This window comes from Spermophilus citellus (genome assembly GCF_964194105.1).
Source record: "Spermophilus citellus genome assembly, chromosome: 7".
In the NCBI taxonomy this organism is placed as follows: Eukaryota; Metazoa; Chordata; class Mammalia; order Rodentia; family Sciuridae; genus Spermophilus; species Spermophilus citellus.
In genome coordinates, this window is record NC_138188.1 from 111,685,889 (window position 1) to 111,711,435 (window position 25,547).

At 32.1% G+C, this 25,547-nt stretch overlaps 1 protein-coding gene across 8 annotated transcripts in view; it reads right to left on the reverse strand.

Annotated features, from left to right (window-relative positions):
* Positions 1 to 25,547, reverse strand: part of DLG1 (discs large MAGUK scaffold protein 1) — a 275,660-nt gene that overhangs the window by 115,406 nt on the left and 134,707 nt on the right. For 5 of the 8 annotated variants that reach the window (XM_081300853.1, XM_081300855.1, XM_081300854.1 and 2 more), the window contains exons 6-10: positions 22,104 to 22,202; positions 8,794 to 8,847; positions 4,943 to 4,993; positions 2,649 to 2,773; positions 828 to 997 (exon numbers count right to left, since the gene is read on the reverse strand). In XM_081300853.1, coding sequence (XP_081156979.1) covers positions 828 to 997; positions 2,649 to 2,773; positions 4,943 to 4,993; positions 8,794 to 8,847; positions 22,104 to 22,202 — 499 coding nt within the window. The remainder of the gene's footprint in view (positions 1 to 827; positions 998 to 2,648; positions 2,774 to 4,942; positions 4,994 to 8,793; positions 8,848 to 22,103; positions 22,203 to 25,547) is intronic. The other 3 variants (XM_081300858.1, XM_081300857.1, XM_081300856.1) reach the window with 1 other exon arrangement.

Consider the following 25,547-nt stretch of genomic DNA (forward strand, 5'->3'; position numbering starts at 1 on the left):
CCACTGGGCCACAACCCCAGCCCTCCATTTATTTTTAATCTTATCAGTTTTTTAAACATTTAGAAATCATACCTTAACAGTCCTCATTGTACATGTAACTGCTTATGATAAACACTATACTTTTTTCTTTTTGACTTAAGCTATGTATCTGCATTTAAAATACTTTTCAGATTAATTATCACACATGAAAGTAAACACTATATCTATCTTCAAATTATTTAAGGACAAGAATATTTAATTTATCTTAATGTCTAAATACTTACGTAGGGACTAATCTACTTATAGAGATTTTGATTCCTGCTCTTAAAAACTATTCATTAAAGATAGTTTATAGAAATCTTTGTGTTTATGTGTGTCTTTTTTCTTTTTTTTTGGGTACCAGGGACTGAACTTGGGGGCAAACTTAACCACATCCCCAGCACTTTTAATTCTTTACTTTGAGACAGGGTCTTACTGAGGCTGGCTCTGAACTTAGAATTCTCCTACCTCAGCCTCCTGAATTGCTGGAATTACAGATGTGTGTCACTATACCCAACTGGAAATCTTGCCTATAAACACCACATGGAAGTTAAATTATACATTTACTATGTGTTCACAGCAGTAAAATGTGTAATAGCATACATAAATTAACATAAAAAGCTTTTCAAATCTTATAATCTTAGTAGGAATGCAGATATCTAACATTCTACTTAAGATAAAAACTTCAGATAAATGAGAAGATTGTTAAGTTTTGCTAATTTGGAGATATATATAAAAAATAAGATCATAATTACATTTAACTCAGAGAGCTTACTTAATAATTTGTTTTAGTATGATGTACTACATACCTTTAGGACCTTTAATGAGCTTTATTTCCATTATTTTTTCTGATACTGGTTTCCGTCTTTTTACATACAAGCGTACAATAGACCCTGCTTCTTTCAATGCTTCAACTGCTTTGCTATGTGTTACATCACGAACATCTGCTTCATTTACTCGCAATATACAGTCATTAACCCTGAGAAAATATTCAAAAACTTAAATACCAATTATCTACTTTATCAAATTTTTGTAATCTTTGTTTTTAAGGTAAAGAGAATTATTGACTCCAATAAACATAAATGTGAAGGTACTACATGCTAAATTCTAATGTATAAATATAATCACTACTCAAAGGTGAGCAAAGGGAACAAAAAAATAGTACACATAATAAATTATTACACAAAACATTAAACATTTATAGGTTTATGTGTAGGCATTAAGATCCTTTATAAAACCAGCAAACATTTGGCACTAACCATATGCTAGGTACTTTCTTAGTGTTTTAATCCTTACAATAGTCTATATAATGTAGGTATAGATTTTTATCTCCATTATACAGATGAAGAAACTGATGGATGAGAACCCAAAAAATAAACGACAGAGCTGTTTAAGATATTTAAAAATGAGGCTCAAAGAGATAGTGTCAAAGCAGATTAATCCACTGACTTATCAAATGAAAAAAGTGAATTAAAAGAATGAATTTATTTCTTGAAAATTAAGTCACTTATTTCAAAGGTTTTCTATGTGAATAACTTAATTTAAAAATACTTATTTTTAAAAGTTTGATTTGTTCCTAATCCTAACCTGTTCCCCCAGCTCTGGTCTCAGTTTTGACTCCATGATATTTTTTTGGTGGGAGGGTGGAGGAAATCCATCTCAAATTAGCAGGGAGAGGAACAAAACACAATTAAAATATTAATACAGGTTGTGATAAGCTTCTGTATCTAATTAACTTTCTTGAGAGGAAAAAAATTCTACTACCCAAAGCAATGGTACCTTAGTTTTATAGGTATATTTGTAAGTGAAACAAAGGAAACATAACTTATTCACACAAGCAGCACAAATAAAAGGCCAGTAACAGAACCAGGAAGTAACTCCATGAATGGTCACACATTTTTAACTTTTATGTCTAATTTCATTATACAACCTATCACATCCAGTAAGAAGTCAAGTTTATAAACTGAACAGCTGCATAAGATAGCAATAGCCTTAAAATAAGATACTGCTTTTAAGAAACCATATAAATCCCTTAACACTAAAACTTTAGCCTGTTACCATATACACATATAAAACAACACACAAATAGAACAGTGCTATAATTTATGACTTAAGGAAATACAAAGTTTGCAAAAGACACCTTCCAAAATAGAACACTACTTAAATGAGACCACTGTTATTTTTATCTAAGGAAATATATTAATTTACTTAAAGATTGTATAAACTTTACTCTTTGTGGTACGGGATATAAAACCAGACATATATAATCCTTTCTATCTTAAATAAGCTTATCTACATGCTTCCAAACTAGGAAACAAATGGAAAATATTTTGAGAATGTATCTGAAAGTATTCGAGGAACATGATTTCCATAAATTTGGTCACAAACATTTAAATCAGTTATTCAAAATAAAATATCTGAGTTAAACAAAAAAAACCTGATAAACAAAAAGAAGAAAACAATGCTAAAAGCAAAATTATCTTTTTCATTCATTTGCATGTTGTTTGAACATGTTACACTATATTAGTTATGATAGTATTCCTTCTTTGTACTTATATTCCTTGTCCAGTATGCTTCGAGAAAGCACTTTAAAGTGAATTCAACATTAAAACATGAAGTGTAAAACATACCGCAATCTTCCATCTTGGGCAGCTGCTCCCCCTGTGATAATTTTGGTAATGAAAATACTTGAGTCATCTCCAATGTGTGGGTTGTCTGTACCACCTGCAATGCTGAAACCAAGCCCTGAATTTCCCTGGGGAGAGGAAAAAAAGTCAAGACAATAAGAATTACTTTTTATTGGTAAGTTCCTGCCATTGTAGGACTTAGAAACTGTACATTTCTGTACAACACAGAAATGTATATATGTGAGTAATATGAAGATTCTAAATTAAATAGATAATAATTAACTAAGATCTTTCAGAGGCATTACTGCTTAATAGGTGAGGTTGAAGAAAATGTACTAGCACTCTCTTTAAAATATGTGCCATCTGTCCTTTGATTAGTCATTCATCTGCAGAGGTATTGCTAGAAGTTTCTTTAGACTACAACTCATCCAAGTTTGGTAGGGCAAATCTCTCCTAAGAAACAAACACTGAAGTGATCTTTCCACTACCATTACTTCTGAGTGGATCAAATCAATATATTATATTTCAGCCTTTAAAAAAGGACTGGAGTGGTACTTTTCTTCGGCTAGCTTTACCATGAGTTTATTTTAAAATGATGAAATTGGAGCTGCTAAGTAACAGCTGCCTTCAATCCTTGACATGTTAACCAATAAACCTGACTATCAAAACATATTTTTTAATACTAAAAACCCATCTTGAGAACTTAAACAATGGGGAGCTTTCTTGATAAGCAAAGTAAGTCTTGACAAAGCAGCTCTATTTTTTTGTTTGCTTTACAAATTGAAGAAATGAAATTTCTGAATAGTATTTCTTCACAGAGGCTTCTACTGGTTTAAAGAGTCTTTAAGGACAAATGATCCAAGAAATATTTATCTTTCAAGAATGTTCTAATTCTAGCTGTCAAGTAATTCAAGTAAATGGATATATCTGAACCTATTACTTCACTGTTAAATAGCTTAAATAACTAGACCACCATTGTTTGTCTTAAAATTCTAATTTAACTTAAAAATACCTTTTTCAGTCTAAATTCTTTAAAGAGTTACTACAACCTCAATAACAGTACTAACAGACTGTGGAAAGATTACCTAGTTATTCAGTACTCAGTCTTCAAACAGGAAAAAATACAATATTTGAGTCGTGACTAAACTTAAGGAATTTAGAAGGCTTTGGGAAAGGATCAAGGAAGAATAAATTAAAAGATAGGTAAAGTTACAAAACACCATATTAAAATATGGAAAATACATTAATATTGTGCTTACTTGGATGTAACTCAGACATCCACTTAAGTAGGTGAGCTGAATTTAAGTAGCAGACAATAAAGATGACTCCCAGATCTATATTTCCCTCAGAGTCTATTCTGGCTTCAAACATAAACATATTTAATTATCTAAGATATTAGTTTTAAATATGCAGACATTCAGTTACTTAAGCAATTTACTTGTGTGAACACTTTATTTCCCCAACTGCTGACCAGTCCAGAGTGCATTACTAAAATGCAAATTAAATTGAACACAAAATTTCCCCTCCAATGCTGGAGATTGAGCTCAAGGCTTCATACATGGCAGGCAGTCACAATGCCTCTAAGTACAGATTTAACATCTCTAAGTGCAGAAAATGTATAAAATATTATATATCTGAATTGCATCCTTAAGTTATTTCCTCATTGAAGGAATACATAAGTTTTTGAACTTGCATTAGAACTCATTCATTAGATTATAAATATTATTTGGAAAGAAAACTGATGCAATGGTAGTTACCAGCATGCTACTTACTTAAAATGAATAATAATAATTTGAACAAAAGCAAAATTTTAAAACAACTTGATAAACTAGTTATCAGAGTCTGAAAAGACATAACAAAATGGAAAGTGTTTTCCTGGATGGGACCTTGAAAAAGAAAAACAAAAATTAAGAGACTATGAATAAGTATAGACTTTAGTTAACAACAATGCATAAATATGGGTTCATTAGTTGAAACAAATGTACTTTAACAATGTAAGATATTAACAATAGGGGAAGCTGAGTCCAGAAAAAATGGAAAATCTCTGTATTATCTCTACAACTTGTCTGTATATCTAAAACTATTTTAAAACAGAAAAATTGTTTTAAAAAGGGATATTAAAAGAAAAGAAACATGTTCTGAAAATGCTATGATTAATTTTATGATCTGTGAACTTACAAAAGAAAACATTACATTTTCCTGTTTTTGAAAGACTATTTCCCTTGGATTCTACATGATTGAGCAGTGTATTTAAAAGTTTCTTAAAACAATAGATTAAGGAAATTAATAGTTTTTACCCTTTCAAGTGTGATTTCTTCATATTCATAATCTGCATCAGTGCCATTAACCTAATGGGGGAAAAGAGAAGCAGCTCAGAAATTCAAAAGTGAAAAATCTGAAATGGCAAGATAATTTTTGCATGATTTATTAATGAAAACCTGTTAAATGTGACAATAAACAAATAATATAGATTCATCTCAATAATCTGAGGGAGGATTTTCAAGGAATGGAGGAGTATAAATGTGCCTGAATCAACATTCATGGTATCATAACTTTCACGACAGGAAGATACATTCAACTTTACTATTATTGAACTCTTGAGTCTTTGGCCTTGATCCACATATTTAATTGCTGCCAACACTTTCTAATTTGAATAATTTATCTTTTCTGAAAACCATTACCTACTTCTTCATTCTCTGCCAATGAATGCCATCTACCAAGTGCTTACATTAGTCTTCTCCATTGTCCAAATCATTCTGTTTTAAACAGATGAATCTTTATAATGCTCAGGCTAATAACACATTTCCTCTAAATAAATATGTTTTCAGAAGCTCCCTTTCTAGAAATATTCAAACTTCACAGCTTGGTAATCAAGGCTTTGCATGAAATGACCCCAATCTACCACTTACCTTCAACCCTAAACGTAGCCCACTCTCTTCATGCTCCTCACATAACATCTAATTTGAAGTCTTGGTCTTCCCATTACACATCCTACAATTTCCCACCTCCATATCTGAACTTATGCTTAGCTCTGCCACAAATTTCACTTATACATTTCACGTCCAAGTCAAATTCACCATCCAAGATCTTGCTCATCTACTCCATTCCCTATTCTCTCCTGAAAGAACTAACTTCTATAATGAGGAAGCCAGATTAACCCAGACACGAATACTTGATTTAAAATTTCTACCAATACCAGGTTAGGCAAAATCAAATGAAAGAGTGATAAATTACATTTCTGAAGATGTCTTATATCTTCCATCCTACATACTCTTTGCAATATGACTAAATCATGCTATCATCAAGAGTAAGGTTTATTTTCCCTTCCCTCAGATTTAGGCAAGCACTGTGACTACTTTTGATAAAAATAAATGTGGCCCAAATGATGATGTGAAACTGTCATATGATACATTGTAGTAATTGCCTACGTCTTAGCATGGGTTTCTTAGAACCCAACATCTATAATGTAAGGAAATTCAAGCAACCTATGAGAAACGAAGGACCTTGGTCCAAAAGCTCCAGTTACACTTGTAATTAGTAGCCAGCCCTAACTGCCAGCCATGTGAATGAGGTTATTTTTGATCTTCCAGTCTTTTCCAGTGCCCCACTCAAAACTATGTAGGGGAAAATAAATAAATAAATAAATAAACCTATGTAGAGAAGATGAACTATCCAGTTAACTCAGAAAATCATGAGAAATAATGAACTGTGGTTCTTTTAAACTACCAGGTTTTTAGGTGGTTTGTTATGCAAGGAATAGAGGAGTGATTATGATATCAAATAATCAAATTCAACAGAAATAATGAAACCTATGCAAGCTACTTTGCTTTCTTCATTGTACTATAGTGAAGGAACCCTAATGGTCTAATAGAAGGGACTGGAAGCTTTTCTTGAAGGCTATTAAAATCCATCTCTACTATCATTTTGGGTTCTTAATTCTTGTGTTTCTCATGGAGTTAAACTCGATTACTTCCCTGATTCAACTTTCTTCTCACCTAAAGACATTCAACTCAAAGACAGTGGAATCAGATGAATGTCATTACCCTAGGTACACGTATGACTGCACATATGGTGCGATTCTACATCTGTACATCCAGAGAAATGAAAAGTTGTGTTCCATGTATACAAAGAATCAAAATACATTCTGCTGTCATGTATAATTAATTAGAACAAATTTTTTAAAAAGCAACAAAAAAGACATTCTTCTCTTATTTTATAGAGTATACATTATAAAAGCATTTATATAATTTCTAATATATCATCAGTATGCATCTGAGGTTATGGGAGGACATATTTGTACATATCCTGTCAACATGAGTGGAAGTTCTTTTTGTATAAGTAAAAAAAATTATATTCAGCTATACTCTCTTTATTGTTTCTTTAGGCTTGGGGGGAAAAAAAACACTGAGTCAAAAAATCCCCGATTCATTTATGTGCACTCTTTTCTGTTTTAAAAAACATATTAATATTTATAAATATTCCTCAGTACAGGGTTTTGGTCAAATCTCACAATTGCCACATTGGGCTTTATTTATGTTTATTTCTAAATAGTCTGAAATTTTGTTTTGGAAAAGATATCCATTTGAGTACACTTATAAAGCCCATCAGTATTAACATGTAACATTTTGATATTGAGAGCTTATGATTTCTACTTTAAAGAATTTGAGATTTTTTTCACCATTCATCTCCGTACAAGGTCAGTGTTTAGTAAACGTCCCTGGTGCTTAATTTAATGCTAACTTATAATGATATAGGATTCCAAGGAACATGGAGTGATTCTAAAAAGGTGAAAAGTGAGAAGGCTATATAGGACTCCTAGTAACCTATTTCTTGATACTCAATTCTTCAAACTGCATGCTAATTTCAAGGATAAAGACATTTAGTGATATTAAACACATCCACACTGGGATACTAAGGATCAAGAATAGTACATTACCATAAGCTTAGCTTTCTTTTTTATTTTTTTGGTGCTGGGAACACTTCATATCCATTCTCTTAGCAAATTTCAAAGCCTACAATACATCATTATTAACTCTAGTTGCCACACTGTATAAAAGCTCCCCAGAACTTATTCCTTCAATATACCTGAAGTTTTATTTTATTTAATTAATTTACCTTTTGTGGTACTGGGATTGAATCCAGGGCACTCTACCACTGAGTTATATCCATAGCCCTTTTTATTTTCTATTTTGAGACAAGGTCTTGCTAAGTTGCTGAAGCTGGCCTCAAATTTACAATCCTCCTACATCAGCCACCTGAGTTGCTGGGATTACATGTGTGTACCACAGTGCACCACTTAACTGAAAATTTATATCCTCTAACCAACGTCTCTCCAATCCCTTGTCCCTAGTAACTGCCATTCTATTCTATATGAATTTTACTTTATCAGATTCCACATATAAATGAGATGATATAGTATTTGTCTTTTCTATGCCTGGCTTATTTTACTTGGCATAAAGTCCTCCAGGTCTAATGCCATTATAATAAATGAAGACATTTCCCTTTTTTCCTCTCTATCTACTTGTCCCCTGACAGACTCTTAGGTCATTTCAACGCCTTGGCTATTGTGAATAATACCACAGGGAACATGGAAGTGCAGAAATTCTTTGATATCATAATGATATGTCCTTTGATTATATACCAGAAATGGGATTGCTGGCAATCTGTTCTAACTTTAATTTTTTTGAGACTCCTTTGTACTGTTTTCCATATGGCTGTTAAATTAATTTACAATCATAACACTGTACAAAGTTTCCCTTTTCTCCATAGTCTTACCAATACCTGCTATCTCGTCTTTCGATAATAGCCACCAAAATACGTATTAAATGATATCTCATTGTAGTTTTAATTTGCACTTCCCTGATGATTAGTGATATTGGGAATTTTTCATTTATTTGTTGGTCATTTCTGTGTCTTTCTTTGAGAAATTAAACCATAATTTTTGTTAACATTTTTGCTTTGTATAAGTATGAAAAAAAAGCAACTGAAACACTGCTTCATTTACTATGGTAATTATAGGTATAGTATATTGTAGCAGATATCGTAAGTAAAATGTATTAGCAAAAATAATGCTGTGATCTTTGTATATATGTTAAAAACAGAACAGGAAGGTAGAATTATTTAAAAGTAAGGAGGAAATGGAACTTACATAAGTTGGTGTTTCCAAGCTGTCTGTGTTAACTAGTACCGGAGGAGGATTTGCCTTTAAAGAAAATATGGCAAATGCATTAGTTTAATAAGAAAATAAAAACATTTCATATATTATTCACAAATGTTAAAACCATATGAAAGACTTATGATTTCTTAAGTTATAATTTTATGATTTCTCTATATAATGAATAGTTTCCAACACCAAGTGGAGAAAAAAAATCACATATATACAGTTATATAAGATTTGCTTTTAAAAAATACATTGCTGTTTCTACTAAAACGGACCTAATTTTAAGATTTGCAAAGAAGCCCATCACAGCCTTCTCATAAAATCCATGAATACTCTTTAGTGTAATCAAAAGAATTTTTCTGTAGAAACCCAAGGTTTCTATTTCCAATGATCTCACGGAGATTCCAATCATTTTCCTATCCAGAAAAAAAATTCTTCCCCACATTATATTTAAAAATGACAGAGCAGGAGGGGGAGACTTGTCATAGAAACAAATCAGTCATAAACTTAGGAAAGTTTGAAATTTTCAAATGTCAAATTTCAAACCATTCTCAATGTAAAAGCTCCTGGCTATTTTTGGTTGAAATTACTGACTTCTACTCTAGACCACTCGTGGAATAATAATGGTTTGTCACAGCACAAAACATCAAGTAGAAAAATAAACAATAAAATGAAAAAAGTTTGGTTTTCTGGCTAAGTTAGAAGTCATTTTTATTTGGATGATACTAAAGAATATAATTTATTAAATATATCAAATGAAAAGAAGTACCAGAAAACTAATAGAATCTCCTTCAAAATTATTTCTTCTGCATAGTATAAAAGAGTTAAGTCAATTAAGTTGAACAACATTGTCACAGAATAAAATGACTATCTTTTAAACAAACTTCAGGAGTTATATTTATAAACATTAATAATTCTCTAATTAACTAAAGAACTGTATGAAAGAATACTATAGTACAAAATAACAGTTTTCTTCCCAAATGCATAGGCTTTTTTTAAAAAAGGTGAAGATTCAGAATTCAAATGATACAATATTTTCAGCATAGTACTAGATCTGAATGATCACATGATAAAATACTTAAAGAAAACACAATTTAAACATCAAATAATTACACACTATGTATTCAGGCTACATAAAGTGGCATTTAAGAATGAGGAGTTAATATTTTGTCATATATACAAACAGAACATTAACCACTATATATTCAACCCTACCATTAAATAGGCAACCTTTGAATGATTCAGTGAAAATCAAACTTAATGAACAAAATATCTACTTTTAACATTGCTACTTAAGCAAGACTACTGAATGTATAGGCATTTAAGATTTTATGAATATTTGAAATGATTCATTTTCCAGGGGCAAAATACACTTACTTAAATTGACAATTTTTACTTCATTTAAAAAACTTTATGATGCAACTTTACTATAGTCTACTTAAGCTATTATAGAAGACGACAACAAAAAGAACAAGTTATGTTAAAGTTACTGTTGTAGTTGAGTGATAGATATACATGGTGTTCACTGTATCATGTTCTTGATATGAGAGTTTTTGAAATTTTGTATAACAAAAAAGTAAAGCAAAATCATATTGAGTCAAATACACAACTTGAAAGAGGTTAAAACTAAGGCAGTTGTGAAATATTATGAGTTAGAACTGGTATTCCGATAAAAATAGCTAAGACTGTGTTAGTAAATGAGGAATAAAATATCAATCTTGGAATCAACTATAACTTTACCTACTAATTTTAAATTTTTAACTTCATATATTACAAACTATAGAAGTGGTATCTGATAGAATAACATTCCATTCCTCTCCATATTGGTGGAGGTAGGAACAGGAAGGAAAGGGATAGCAAAATTTTGGGTCTGGGAGGTAAATTACAATGTCCTAGCATCAAATTAAAGCAATGCTAGCAACAAAAGTAAAAGACAGGATGCTTCTGAAGGAATGTAAGCAGAAAAGTTGGCTACAGAAAATATAGACTTGTAGGTAGCTGAAGTAAAAGGCAAGAAAACAGTAGCTAATCACTTAACATCTTGAGAATCTTAACAAGGACAGTAAGTAGCACAACATGTAACATATAAACTATGCTAACCAGGAAATAGAACAACAAAAAGATCTGAGAAGAATCTATGTGAAAGTTATTTCAAATGAAGATGCTGGGAGTGGTGGCGCATACCTATAATCCCAGCTACTTGAATGACTGAGGCAGGAGGATCACAAGTTTGAGGCCAGCCTAGACAATTTAGTGAGACCCTGTCTTGAAATAAATTAAAATGGGCTGGGGATGTAGCTCAGTGGTAGAGCACTTGTTTAGAAACCCTGAGGCTCTGGGTTTGATTCCCAGTATCATAAGGGGATGGTGAGAATCAAATGAAGAAAAAGCACTTACTGAATCTCACCTTTCTCTACTTCACTTTACTGTTCACTGACTTTGGATTACAATAAACCAAAATAGTTACCAAATTTATTTTCTCCATCTGTAAAGACATACCAACATCTATCTTCAGCCAAGAGTACTGTGTGAGGTTCCAAGAAGTCATATAAAGGAAGTATGCTGTAAACCGCAGGAAGCTATAAGTGATTATCTATTATTATTTACTAATAATAATACACAGCACTGTGTATGTTTCAATTTGGACCATAAAGTTAGAGACTGGGGAGAGGTGTAGTAAAAAGGCAAAGATAATCCAGTTGAAGGAACTAACAAGTCCTAAGGAATTTGACCCAAGGGTCAGTAATAACACTTAAATTTAATCTTGCTCATCCAACTTTTACTATTCTATTTTATTGCGTTAACAAAGGATCTTATAGTGATTACTGTTATAACATATCAAAACATTCTTACAAAATTTCAGAGGGCAAAAAATGTTTTTAAAAAGGTATTAAAATAATTCTAAGAACCAGTTATTTAAAAATAGGCAAAAATTAACAGTTTAGAAAATATTCTTTTACAAGGTACATTCTATTTCTCCTTCTACGCATTTATTAAAGTTTCATTGTATTTATTTGTTTAATCTTTCTCTCCTTCCCAAACAAGTGTTTTTCAAATGTAGACCTCACAAACCCCAGAGATAAATCTTGGATTTTAATTTGAAACATACTATCACTGAGTTGATCACTGCAGGTTAAAGTGATTATAAAAAATAAATGGGGGGACTGGGGTCATGGCTCAGTGGTAATGAGCTTGCCTAGAACGTGTGAGGCCCTGGGTTCAATCCTCAGCACCACATAAAAATAAATAAATAAAATAGAGGTATTGTGTCCAACTATAACTAAACAATAAAATATTTAAAAAAATAAAAGGGGTAGATTCTAGGAAGATGGCAAAGTAAGAAGCACAGTAAATCTCTTTCTACCTAGACAACAAATCCAGTGGCATAATCTGTCTGAGTATCTAGAAATGCTGGATTCTCTTCAAGGATCACAACTTCCAAATGAAGGCCTAGACAGTTAATTTTGTCACTTGCAGCTTTAGCATAGTAGTAGCTATCCATCTGCCTTCCCTCAGTCCTGTGGCAGGCAGCTAGCTGTGTAATTTTCATAAAACTATTTATACATGGCTTGCAAGAGTCATGGTAGGCAAAAAAGATCCTGTCCACCAAATACCAGAGATCTTAACTGCTGACTGTCTCTTCTGATCACAGGGGTGTAGACAAAGAGGCAATGGCCACTGCTTTTGCCCCTCTCTCTATTATTGTAAGCCCCCCCTCAAATCTGCCTGGATTGACTTCCATGGGTCTCATTCTCTGTGTGTTATTCAGCTTTCCATTGTTGTAACAAAATACCTGACATAAACAATATAAAAGAAGAAAAGGTTTACTCTGATTCACAGTTTCAGTCCATTGTTGCTTGGCCTTATCATTTAGGGCATTTGGGAAGCACATGATGGAACAGAGCCAGGAAGCACAAAGAGAGTGAGAAAGACAGGGAGAGGGGGAGAGAGAAGGAATGACAGAGAGATTGAGAATAAGTCATATCCTTCAAGGACATGCCCCAGTGATCTACCTTCTTCAACTAGGCCCCACCTCCTTGAGTTCCTACCACCTCCCAATAGCCTCATAAGCTGGGAATTAAGCCTTTGATACATGAGCCTTTGGGGCACATTCTAGATCCACACGATAATACCCTGCTTTCATTTAAAAAAAATCTTTTTGACCTTTCACAACAAAGACTAGAACATTAGTTATGGCATATATAGGGGAAACTGGAAAATCACCACAGGCCTGGGAATATGCAGGCTCAGAAAATACTTGAGAAGACCTTAAGTTTACAACTCTGGTTGACTCTTGGAAGCTTACAATAAACAAACAAACAAACAAACAATAGCTAACAAAATCTTGGAGGAGAATTCAATTTCCAAAGTTATTACATATCAAATTCAAATATGCAGTTTGCTAGACAAAAAATTACTTACAAGGCATACAAAGAAACAGAAATGTATATATGGTCCATTCAAAAGAAAAACAATAAACCAACCCAACTGCCTCTGAAAAAGACCTGATAGCAGACCTACTAAACAAAGCCTTTAAAACAACTGCTTTAAAGGTCCTCAAATAACTAGCCATGAAAAAGGTCAAGAAAATGATATATCAACAAAAATGGAAGTATGAACGATGAGCAAAGAAAGGAAAAAAAGGTTACTGAAGTGTGAACGTGTTATCTGTGGGATACCAGAAAGAACACACTTATTGTGGAATACTAAGGAGAAGTGAGAAAGGAGCAAAGAGAATGTTTGAAGAAATAAGAAAAAATTTCCCAAAGTTGGTGAAAGATATGAATATAAACATCCAAAACGGTCAAGGAACTCTCACAAGTAAGATGAAGTCAAAGATATCCACACTGAGACATATTATAACTGTCAAAGGTCAAAAACAAAGGAGGCTTTTCAAAGCAGCAAGATAAGTTACTTGTCATACAAGAGATTCTCAAAAAGATTATTAGCAGATTTCTCATCAGAAACTTTAAATGCCAGAAGGTGGTGAGTGAACATATTCAAAGGCTGAGAAAACAAACAAAAATTACCCTGTAAACTTTATTCAGCAAAATAGTCCTTTTAAAAGTGAGAAAGAAACTAAGACATTCCCAGATAAACAAAAGATGAGGGAGTTCATTATCATTAAATTTCTCCTGAAAGAAGTGTTAAAGGTAGTCCTATAGGTTGAAATGAAAGGACACTAATAGCCTGAAGGTAGTTAGTTGTATAAAATATTTTAAAAATAATATTATATGACTAAAATAAAGCTTCATAATATGGAATTTCCCACTTGTGGCATCATGTTGGTGGCCCCAAATTTTTGAAAATTTCAAGTAATTTAGATCTTTTATTTTCAGTTGGAATATGGGCCAGGGCTTGATTTGAAAGTTATTATTAGTAAATAATTGAAGTCAGTATTACGAAGTAACTAAAGTAAGCTAGTAGTCTAAAAGTTAATATTATTATAGTAAACCACAACAATTATTTTAACTTTGGTTTGTAAATACACACTTTGTCTTCGGCATATTTGAGAGTAAAATAAAAATTATTACTTTATGTTTTTGAATATACAATATATAAAGATACAATTTTGTGGGCTGGGGCTGTAACTCAGTGGCAGAGTACTTGCCTAGCATATGTAAGGCACCAGGTTCGACCTTAGCACTGCATAAGAAAATAAATAAATAAAGCAAGGGCATGCTATTCATCTACAAATATAAAAAAAAAAGATACAATTTTATGACACAAATAACTAAAAGGGTGGTGATAGAGCTGTTAAAAGAGAGGAGTACTTAAATGTTATTAAAGCTAAATTTACATATATTCATATTCTGAGTGTTTTAAGATATTAAATGTAATCCCATGGCAATGACAAAGAAGTAGAGGCACAAAGAAATTGAGAAAGTTAAATATTTTACTACAAAAATCAACTAAATGCCAAAGAAAAAAATAATGCAAGAAATGGGGCACAAACTAAGTTATAAGGTATATAAAAAATGACAAAAGTCCTTCCTTCCTAGCAATTACTTTAAATGAATTGTATTCTTCAATCAAAAGACAAGACCAGGAGGCAGATGGATTAAAAAAAACAAAAGAATGACTCAATTACATGCTATCTGTAACTGACTCACCTTAGATTCAAAGATACAAATATGTTGAAAGTAAAGGATAGATAGATATTCCATGCAAATAGTAAATCAAAAAGAGCAAAAGTGGCTATACTCAAAGTAAACTACAAATAAAAAAGATTACAAGATTAAGATTATAGATGAATAAAAGCTTCAATTCAGAAATATGTAACAATTATGAACATCTGTGTACCTAGTAACCATCCATAACAACATAAGAAACAAAAACTGAAGGAAAAAAAGGAAGAAAGAGTTCAAAAATAATAGTTGGAGACTTGAGCACCACTACCCCATTGTCCATAATGGACAGAAGAACTAGAAAAAAGATAATTAAGGAAAGAGTAGAAATGAATATGACACAATGAACCAAGTAGATCTAACAGACATACAGAAAACTCTAACATCAACAGGATATTTATTCTTCTCAAGTGTACATGGGACAATTTCTAAGTGAGACCATAGCCAGCAAAATGAGTCCCAAAAGAATTAAAAGACAGATATATAAAGTATATTCCCTGACCACGATAGGATGAAGTCAATAACAGAAAAATGGGAAAATTTACAAATTTGTTGGAATTAATTAACATACTCTTAAATAATCAGTGGATCAAAGAAGAAATCACAAGTTAGATAATATCTATAGATGAATGAAAACAAAAACACAATATACCAAAACTTACAAGACACAGTGCAAATAGTACTAAAAAGGAAATGTGTAGCTATAAACAATGTACTAAAGATCAAAACCAAAATAACAACCTAACACTACAACTTAAGGAACTAGAAAAAAGAGGATAAGTATACATAAAACTAGCTACAGACCAGGCATGGTGGTGCACACTTGTAATCTCAGCGGCTTGGGACACTGAGGCAGGAGGATTTTGAGTTCAAAGTCAGCCTCAGCAACTTCATAAGGCCCTAAGCAACTCAGCAAGTCCCTGTCTCTAAATAAAATATACAAGGGCTGGGGGATCTGGCTCAGAGGTTAAGTGCCCTGGGGGTTCAATCCCTGCTACAAAAAAAAAAAAAAAAAAAAAAAAAAAAAGGCTAACTACATAAAGAAGGAAATAAGATGAGAACAAAAATAAAATAGAGAACAGAAAAATTAAAGAGAGCTGGGCACAGTGGCACAGATCTGTAATCCCAGCAACTTGGGAGGGAGGGTCACAAGTTTGAGAACATCCTCGGCAACTCAGGGAAGCCCTCAGCAACTTAGAGAGACCCTGTCTCAAACTATAAAAATAAAAGGGCTGAGGCTTTAGTCAGTGGTAAAGTGCCCCCAGGTTAAATTCCTAGTAACCAGGAAAAATAAATAAATATATAAAAATACACAGAAAATTTAAAAGGCCTTTTTTGGCTCCTTGAAAAGATCAACAAAATTAACAAATCCTTAGCTGTCTGAACCTAGGAAGAATATTTCTACTAAAATTGAAATAGATATTAACTACTAATTTTAGAGAAGTAAAATGGATTATAAAAGAGCTATGAACAAGCAAATGTATGTCAACATATTAGATAAGCTAAACGAGAGAGAATTCCTACAAATGCAAAAACCTATCAAGACTAAATCATGAAGAAAAGAATATTATGACAGATCTATAACTGAATATAATTAAAATCTTCTGACAGTGAATGGGAATCTAGCTTAGTAAAACACTCACCTAGCATGTTGGAAGCCCTGGGTTTTATCCCCAGCACCGCCCTCCTACACCCCTGAGGGAAAAAAATAGAAAAATTTTCTCACAGAGAAAGGTCATAGACAAGATACCTTCACTGGTGAATTTTATCAAGCACTTAAAGAATTAACATTAGTCCTTCTCAAGCTTTCCAAAAAAATAGAAGGGAAAAGACTATATTCATACTCATTTTATGAGCCCAGCATTACCCTGATGCCAAAGAAACAAGTACAATCTAGAAACCTAGAAACAACAAGAAACTATAGGCCAATATCCTAAAAACACTAATGCAAAATCCTTAACTACAGACCCACATCTTTATGAACACTACGCAAAAATCCTTAACAAAATGCTAGCAAACAGCACTATATTAAGAGGAATATACATCATAATCAAGTGGTATTTTATTCCTGGCATACAAGGATGGTTCATAAAAATAATCAGTGCAATATACCACAATAGACTGAAAAGTAAAAAAACACATATTATCTTAATTGATGCAAAAAAGCATCTGACAAAACACTCTTTCAAGATGAAATACTTATTAACTAGAAATAATTTAAAAGTCATATACTTCATGATAAAAGCCATGTTTTGCATGAATATACCTCCCACAACAAGTATCACACTCAATGGTGAAAGACTAAGAGCTTTTCCTCTAGATTAAGAACAAGGCAAAATGATTGCTTTTTACTAGAGTATTCAACATAACACTACTTGTTTAGTTGAAACTGTAGTCAGAGCAATAAGGAAGAAAATATGACATTTAAATTGGAAAGGAGGAAGTAAAATTATCTCTGTTCACAGCTGATAGTCCATAAAAAGATTCCAGAAAAAAACTGTTAAGACTAATTAATGAATTCAGCAAAGTACCAAGATACAAAGTCAACATACAAAAATTAGTTACAATTCTGTTAACAATGAACAATCTAAAAAGGAAATTAAGAAAACCATTTGATTTGCAATTTCTTGATTTTAAAATTTACTACAGAGTTGCAATAAGCAAAATAAGAGAGTACTGGTATAAAGACAGACATATAGACTGTGGAAGAGAAAAGAATCCAGAAATAAAAATCATGGACAAAAATTAATCTAAAATCAATCTATAATATACATGTAAGATCTAAAAATATGAAATTCTTAGGAGAAAAGAGGATAAAAGCTTCAAAACATTGGGTTTGGCAATGATTTCCTTTGTTTGACACAAAGGCACAGCAACAAAAGAAAAAGTAGACAAATTTGATTTTGTGAAAAAATTTTAAATTTGTGTAGCACAGACACTATCAACTAATCAAGAGGCAATCACAGAATAGAAAAGAAAATTTGCAAATTATCTCTGGTAAGAGAATGACATCCAGAACATACAGAGAACTCCTAAAACTCAACAACAAAAAAATAATAACTCAATTTAAAATCTGGGAAATAAATTGTTCAGATATTATTCCAAAGAAGATATGCAAATGGGCAATAAGCACATGAAATATGTTTAACATTACTAATCATTCCGGAAATTAAATCAAAACAATAATGAGATGCCACCTCAGACCCACAAGGCTGGCACTGTCAAAAAAACAAAAGCAACAAGTGTTGGTGAGTATGTGGGAAAATAGGAGCTCTTAGGCACTGTGCTGGGAATGTCAAATGGTATAACCACAGAAAACAGCATGATGGTTCCTTAAAAAAAGAAATGCCACATGATCAAGCAATTTTACTTCTAGGTACAAACTACAAAGAATTGAAACCAGTGTCTAGAATAGAGATTTTTACATCCAGTTCACAGCAGCATTATTTACCATACCTAAAACGTGGAGGGAATCCAGATGTCTTTGAAGTATGGATGGATATGGAACATGGTGTTATGAATTAGATCTAGAAAGTCCCCCCCAAAAGCTCATGTGTTAGGTAATGCAGCAAAGTTCAGATGTGAAAAGATTAGATTCTGAGAGCCTATAACCTTGTCAATGATTAACCCATTTTACAGATTAATAATTTTTTAAATATTTATTTTTTAGTTTTAGGTGGACACAATATCTTTATTTTATTTTTATGTGGTGCTGAGAATCAAACCCAGTGCCTCACGCATGCTAGGCGAGCATGCTATCACTTGAACCACATCCCCAGCCTCAGATTAATAATTTTAATGTGTTAAAATTATTACTGTGTGGTAACCATAGGCAGGTGAGGCATGACTAGAGGAAGCAAGTCACTGGGGGCATGTTCTTAGGGACTATATCTTGTCTCTGGCTCTTCAAGCTTTCTCTGCTTCCTGGTCACCATGAATGACTAGTTTTCCTCTGCCACACACTCTGTCATGAGGTTCTGCCTCAACTCAAGCCTAGATCAATGGACTCTACCAACCATGGACCAAACCTCTTAATCTGTGAGCCCAAATAATACTTTTCCTCCTTTAAGTTGTTCTTGTCTGGTATTTTACAGCAACAAAAAACTGACCACCACATTTTGGGTATATATGTATCAGTTGTGTAATACATGCAGTATTATTCAGCCTTTGAAAACAAGAGTTGGGCACAGAGGTGCATATCTGTAATTCCACTGGCCCAGGAGGCTGAGGCAGGTGGATCATCAATTCAAAGTCAGCCTCAGCGACTTGGCAAAAGTCTGTCTCAAAAAGAAAAAAAAAAAAAAAAAAAAAAGAAGAGAAGGGCTGGGGATGTAGTTCTGTGGTTAAGCTCCCTGGGGTTCAATTCTTGGTACCAAAACAAAAACAAAAAGAAAAGAAAAAAATCTGCCAGGTGTAGTGGCATACACTTGTAATCTCAGTGACTTTGAGGCTAAGGAAGCAGGATTGCAAGTTCAAGGTCAGACTCAACAATTTAGGCTCTCAGTAATTTAGCAAAAATAAAAGGAGTTGGGGATATATCTCAGCATTAGAGTTCCCCCAGGTTCAAGCCAAGTAATAAAAACAAAACAAAAAAAGAAAACAAAGGGGGAGGATTCTGACATTCACTAAAACATGGATGAACTTTATTTAGGGACATAATGTTAAGTGAAACAAATCAGCTCTAAAAGACAAACATTATATGATTCCACTTATATGAGATACTTCAGAGTAGTCAAAATCAGAGAAACAGTGAATGCCAGTGGCTGGGGAAGGGAGAAATAGGGAATAACTATTTAATGAGTACTGAGTTTCAGTTTTGCAAGAGTTCTAGAGATAAATGAATAGTGATGAGTGTACAACTATGAATGTATTAATATAACTACATTTTATGTCCTATAAATTTTTCAACAATAAATTTTTAGTAAAAATATGTGACTTCAATCTTAGGAAAATGAATGAAACACAAACTGAAAGATAGTCTACAAAATAAGTAGCTAGTTTTCTTCTTGCCATACTCATGATTGAAGACAGATTATGGGGTTACTCCAGATCAAAGGAGTGTAGTATCATGGAAATTAAATGCAGTGTGTGGTATTAGGCAGGCCAAAGGATCTATTTTGTGTATTTTTTCCTTAATAAAGAACATTATTGGGATAATCAGTAAAATGTATTTAAGGTCCATACATTAGACAACACCATTGTATTAATGTTAATTTCCCAATTTAGCCCATTGTACTGTAATAATATTCTTGATTATTTAGTATCATAAACATTAAAAAATACATAGGAAGAAAAATAAGAAAGCAGCTGTGGTAAGTACATATATTAACAACTGAGGAATTTGGGTATCTTTGTACAATTTTTCAACTGTATGTAACTATGAAATGATTTTAAAATAAACCAAAACAAACAGAAAACTCCAGAAAGCAAACAGAGTAAGAGCACTGCAGTCCAGCATTAATTTGCAATTTTTTAAAAGGTTCCCTCAGATAATCCAGATACATTTAAGATTATCCATGAAACAAAAATGTATCAGATCATGCTTTAGACAGTCCTAATAATGATCCAATAATTTAAGACCTAAAACTCAAACATTTTGTGAAATTTGAAGGGTCCAGGGGTAACAGGATGCTCTTCCCTAGAAACACCTCTGATGTAATTACTTGCATATCACATGGGAGTTATCTGTTAATTTGTCTCTGGTACATCTAGTAAGCTCTTGGAGGACAATATTATATTCATTTTAGTATTTACAATACACCCCAATCTGCCAGGGATATGTTCTAAGATGTTCCACAGATAGCTGAAACAACAAATAGTACTGTAACCTATAAAAACTCTTTTCCCTATATACACATACCTATGATACAGTTTAATTTATAAATTAACCACAAAAAAGATTAACAACAAATAATATACTGAACAAGTATGAACCCTATTCTGTAATAAGAGTTATTTAAAATTTAGGAGTTTTTATTTCTGGAATTTTTCACTTAATATTTTTGAACATAGTCAATTGAGAATAACTAAAACTGCTGCAGGCCAAGCCCTGGATAAGGAGGGACTACTGTATATGACTCAAATGGTTACACAAAATTAAAGGGAAACCAATCCATTCCAAAATACGTTTAAATATCAGAAAAGAGCATCACACATTAAAGCATTTTCACCAAAGTCTCAATTACACGATAGCTCAATTTAATGACAGAAGTGACTAAGAATGAAAGCATCTATTTGTTTTTGTTTGTTTGTTTTTAAAGAATTTACTTTGGAGTAGAATTAAGCTTCTGAGTTTAAGAGACTGGTGTCAGAGAGGATGTAGTTATATTCCTAGCAGAAAGAACTAGCATATTACTACTATGTGCATTAATTTACACTTTGAATGTGGATCAGATTTTTCACACCAAAGATTATCAATACTTTACTTAATAGCATTAATCTCACTTTGGGTAATTCTGTTGGAAAGGCACTTAATGTCAATAAGCCATTCCTTGAAACTACATAGGCTCTAAAAATAAAAAATAATCAAGTTCTCTGACAGTTGGCTATTATTTTATTTTGAACTGTTACATATAAATTTATTAAAATAAAATGTTTATTTTGGAGTAGTTTTACTTGTAGGAAAGTTATGAAGTTAGCACAGAGTTCTAACATACTCTAGATATATCATCAATTATTTTTAATTAATAAAAGTGATGTATGTTATCTAATCAAATGAGAAAATGATGAATATTTCCAAAGAAGACAAACACATATTAGGAAACAAAGTGCTACATAAAATGATACATCCAGTACAGGATCAGAAATGCAATTTTTAAATTATCTTTAGAAATTAAACAAGATTTTGCAAAGCAAAAATATTTTTAAAAAACTTTTGAAATAGATTTACAAGTATAAAAGGCATGATAACAAATGTAAGGAGATCCAATATTATGAAGATATTTAGAATACGTCCTATTTCATAAATACTACCTAATAAAATGGCAAATGTTGAACCCATTTTATATTATTAAATCCCAAATATTTAATTGCCTGAAAATACCCACTGAAGCCCAAAGTAAATTACCATATCTATCAACAACAAAAAAGTTAAAACAGTTTTAAAAGAATACAAATAAAACATCAAAAGCAAATGAAATTTTTATAAAGAAAAAATAAACTAATAAAAACCTGTGGTATGGTGGGTAGGATGACAGTAGTCTCAGCAGGGACTGGCAGGACAGGGATCACAGGGACAGTGGGAGAAGAGGGAGGAACAGCTTCTGTTGGCTAAAAATCATCAATGACAAAAAATCAGGAAAAACACCAAAACAAAAGAAAAAAACATAACTGAAAGTTGTGCCACAAAGATAAATTGTAGTTTTCAGGAATAACTAAGTAGTAGGTAAAATATTAATATATTACTATAATTTAAATGAGAAAATGTTCTCCAGAAATTTTAGAAATAATTGTGTATCCATTATAATATCCAAGACTCTATAGTTAAAAGGAATGACTATTCTTTAGATGTTTAAATACAAATAATAAAAGGTAATCGCTTATAATACTGCTCTTCCTCTAGAAGAAAAGACACTTGTTTCATAGATTATAAAATTTTTTTCTAGCATTCAAAAAGTATTTGACTGCTTTCCTTTTTGCATTTAAAGAAACCAAAGTCATTTTATTAGCCCACCATGCAAACTATGAAAGCTTGTAAATATACAGACAAAAGATTCAAAGAACTTCAAAACAGAATGTATATATCTTTAAATAATCTATACAATTAATCTCTACTATCAAGAATAGTGATAAACTCCCTAAAACTATCTATAATAGTCATTAATTCAGCTAACATTCACTGACTGTATACAATGTGTCAGACAGTCTGGCCAAAAAAAAAAAAAAAAAAGAGAGAAAAAAAAAACAAAAGAAAAAGGAGAATACTTTAGTGATATAATTTAAACAAACATGTTTAAATTTTATATTATATAAATTTTATATAAACATTTTTTATATTTATGTTTCATAATTTATTTGGCTTGGTTCAATTATGTTTAGAGATATGACTCTAGAACATAAAAAAGTGTTTTGTAACAAGGTATAATTACTGTAAGCTAAACTAATTCATAAACATTTACTATACAAAATTACATATGTAAGAAAAACACTAAAACCAAGTAGTTCAAGGACAGTATGAATTAACAAAGATTTAAAACATGAAGAAAAAAGTTGTGAAACTTGAAACTATGCTTATCCTCAATGATGAATAAAAAATTATAACAATAAATGTTTTTACCCATTAGTTGAGATTTATTAAAAATGCATGGTGCTGAGACAATTGGCTATCCACATGCAAAAGAATAAAGTTGAACCTCTACCTACCTCAAGTCATATATAAAAGTAACTCTAAATGGATCAACAATCCAAGTACAAAGTCTAAACTCATAAAACTCTTAGAAGAAAACATGGGATAAATAAACATGATCATGGGTTTGGGAATGGATTTTTAGATATGATACCAAAAGTATAACTGACAAAAGAAAAAAAATCATTTAGACTTCATCATAATTAAAACTTTGAAAAGGAAATTACCAAGTAAGTGAAAAGAAAATCTACAGAAAGCTGGGCACGGTGATTTTGCATGCCTGTAATACCAGTGGCTCAGAAGGCTGAGGCAGGATGATTCGGAGTTCAAAGCCAATCTCAGCAAAAGCGAGTTGCTAAGCAACTTGGGGAATGTGGCTCAGTGGTCGAGTGCCCCTGAGTTCAATTCCTGGTACCCACTGCCCCCCCTCCCAATCTAAAACATACTCTTAAATCATACATCTGTTAAGGGTTTAATACTCAGAACATTCAAAGAATATATAAAGAACAACTCAATAAGAAAACAAATAACCCAATCAAAAAAATCAGTCTTGAACTGACATTTCTGCAAAGAAGATACCTTTGTCCAATGATATTTGGCTAGAAATAAAAGGGAAAGATGCTTAAAATCATTAGTCATTGGGGAAATACAAATCAGGGTCATAATGATATACCTCTTCCCACCTACTGAGGAAGGCTATACTTAAAACACAACAAACTAACAAGTGGTGGCAAGAATGTGGACAAACTAGAACTCTTTCTGGTGGGTATGTAAAATGGTTCAGCCTCTGTGCAAAACATTTTGGTGGCTGTTCAAAAACCTCATTACAGAATTATCATATGACAGCAATTCTACTCCTAGCTATATACCCAAAAGAAATTAAAACAAAGGCTCAGTTATTTGTATGCCAATAGTTCATACAGCATTATTCACTGTAGCTAAAAGGTGGAAACAAACCAAGGGATAAATAAAATGTGGTATATACATAAAATGAAATATTAGCCTTAAAAAGGAAGGAAATTCTGGCATGCTACAATATGGATGGACCTTCAAGACATTATGTTAAATTAAAAAGTCACAAAAAGGCAAATACTATGATTGCACTTAATAATTTTATTTATTTCACCACAAAACATTACAAAAAAAACTTTTTAAATGCATGGAAATAGGTTCTTGCACCTGCTGTTAGATACACAAATTCACAAAAACTTTAGAAAAACCAATTTAGCAGTAAACAACTAGAGCCTTAAAAATGTCTAAACTCTGACTCAATACCTCTGAAAATTTACCTTAAGGGAATAATTTAAAAAGCAAATAACTTTCAGTTATTCTCTTGAGCACTGTTTGTAATTGGGGAAGGAATACCTTAAATATCCAAAGGTGTCTGCATGATTGAATAATGATAATTATGTAAGAATTAATATTATATAGCAATTAAAAATTATTTGTAAGAATAAATTTATAAGGCTATGGTTGTGGATCAATGGCAGAGCACTTGCTTTGCACGTGTGAGGCACTGGGTTCAATCCTCAGGACCATATGAAAATATATTAAAAAGAATTCAGAACCTATGATTTTAAAAAAGAATAAGTTCATAAGTCATATGGGATATTGTTTATTACATAACACTAAGTAAAAAAGAGGGAAAATGAAACACATAAAAAAATGGAAAGAAATGTCTGAAAGTTAACCTCTGGGAGCAGGATTATAAGTGCAGACACTCTTCCCGCTTCTTCTTTAAACTGAATTCTATTTTTTTCAACTGTCAACAATAAATACATAAACAAATACATAGTAATGTTATAAATGCAGGGTGAGGGATAGAATCTGTACATATTAAGAGAAAATTATTATCATCTTTTAACATCACATTCTCTAAAAAATAAGCGGAAATATATTTCGTATTAATTATTTTAAAAGGCATTACAACTCTCAGTGTTTTAGCATTAAAGAAGCTAAGGAGCCTATTCAACTCTTCATTTCACCACTGACGTTCAGCTTATTCCTGATGCCAGGATTTCCTGTTTTAAAAAATTTCAACAGGCATAAATATTAGTTCTTACAGTAGATTAAAAATAAAATATAAAAGGATGATTTGAGGACAAGATTGAAAGGATGATATAATTCTGGGGAATTGCATAAGAAGATTCTAAACTGAAAATGTCAAATATAATACATGTATATTGCCGCAGTCCGGCTGCAGCAGAATAACGGGGTGGGGGGGGGGACAACTTGTGTATGTTGATACAGCAGGAGTGGGAGCCGTTTAT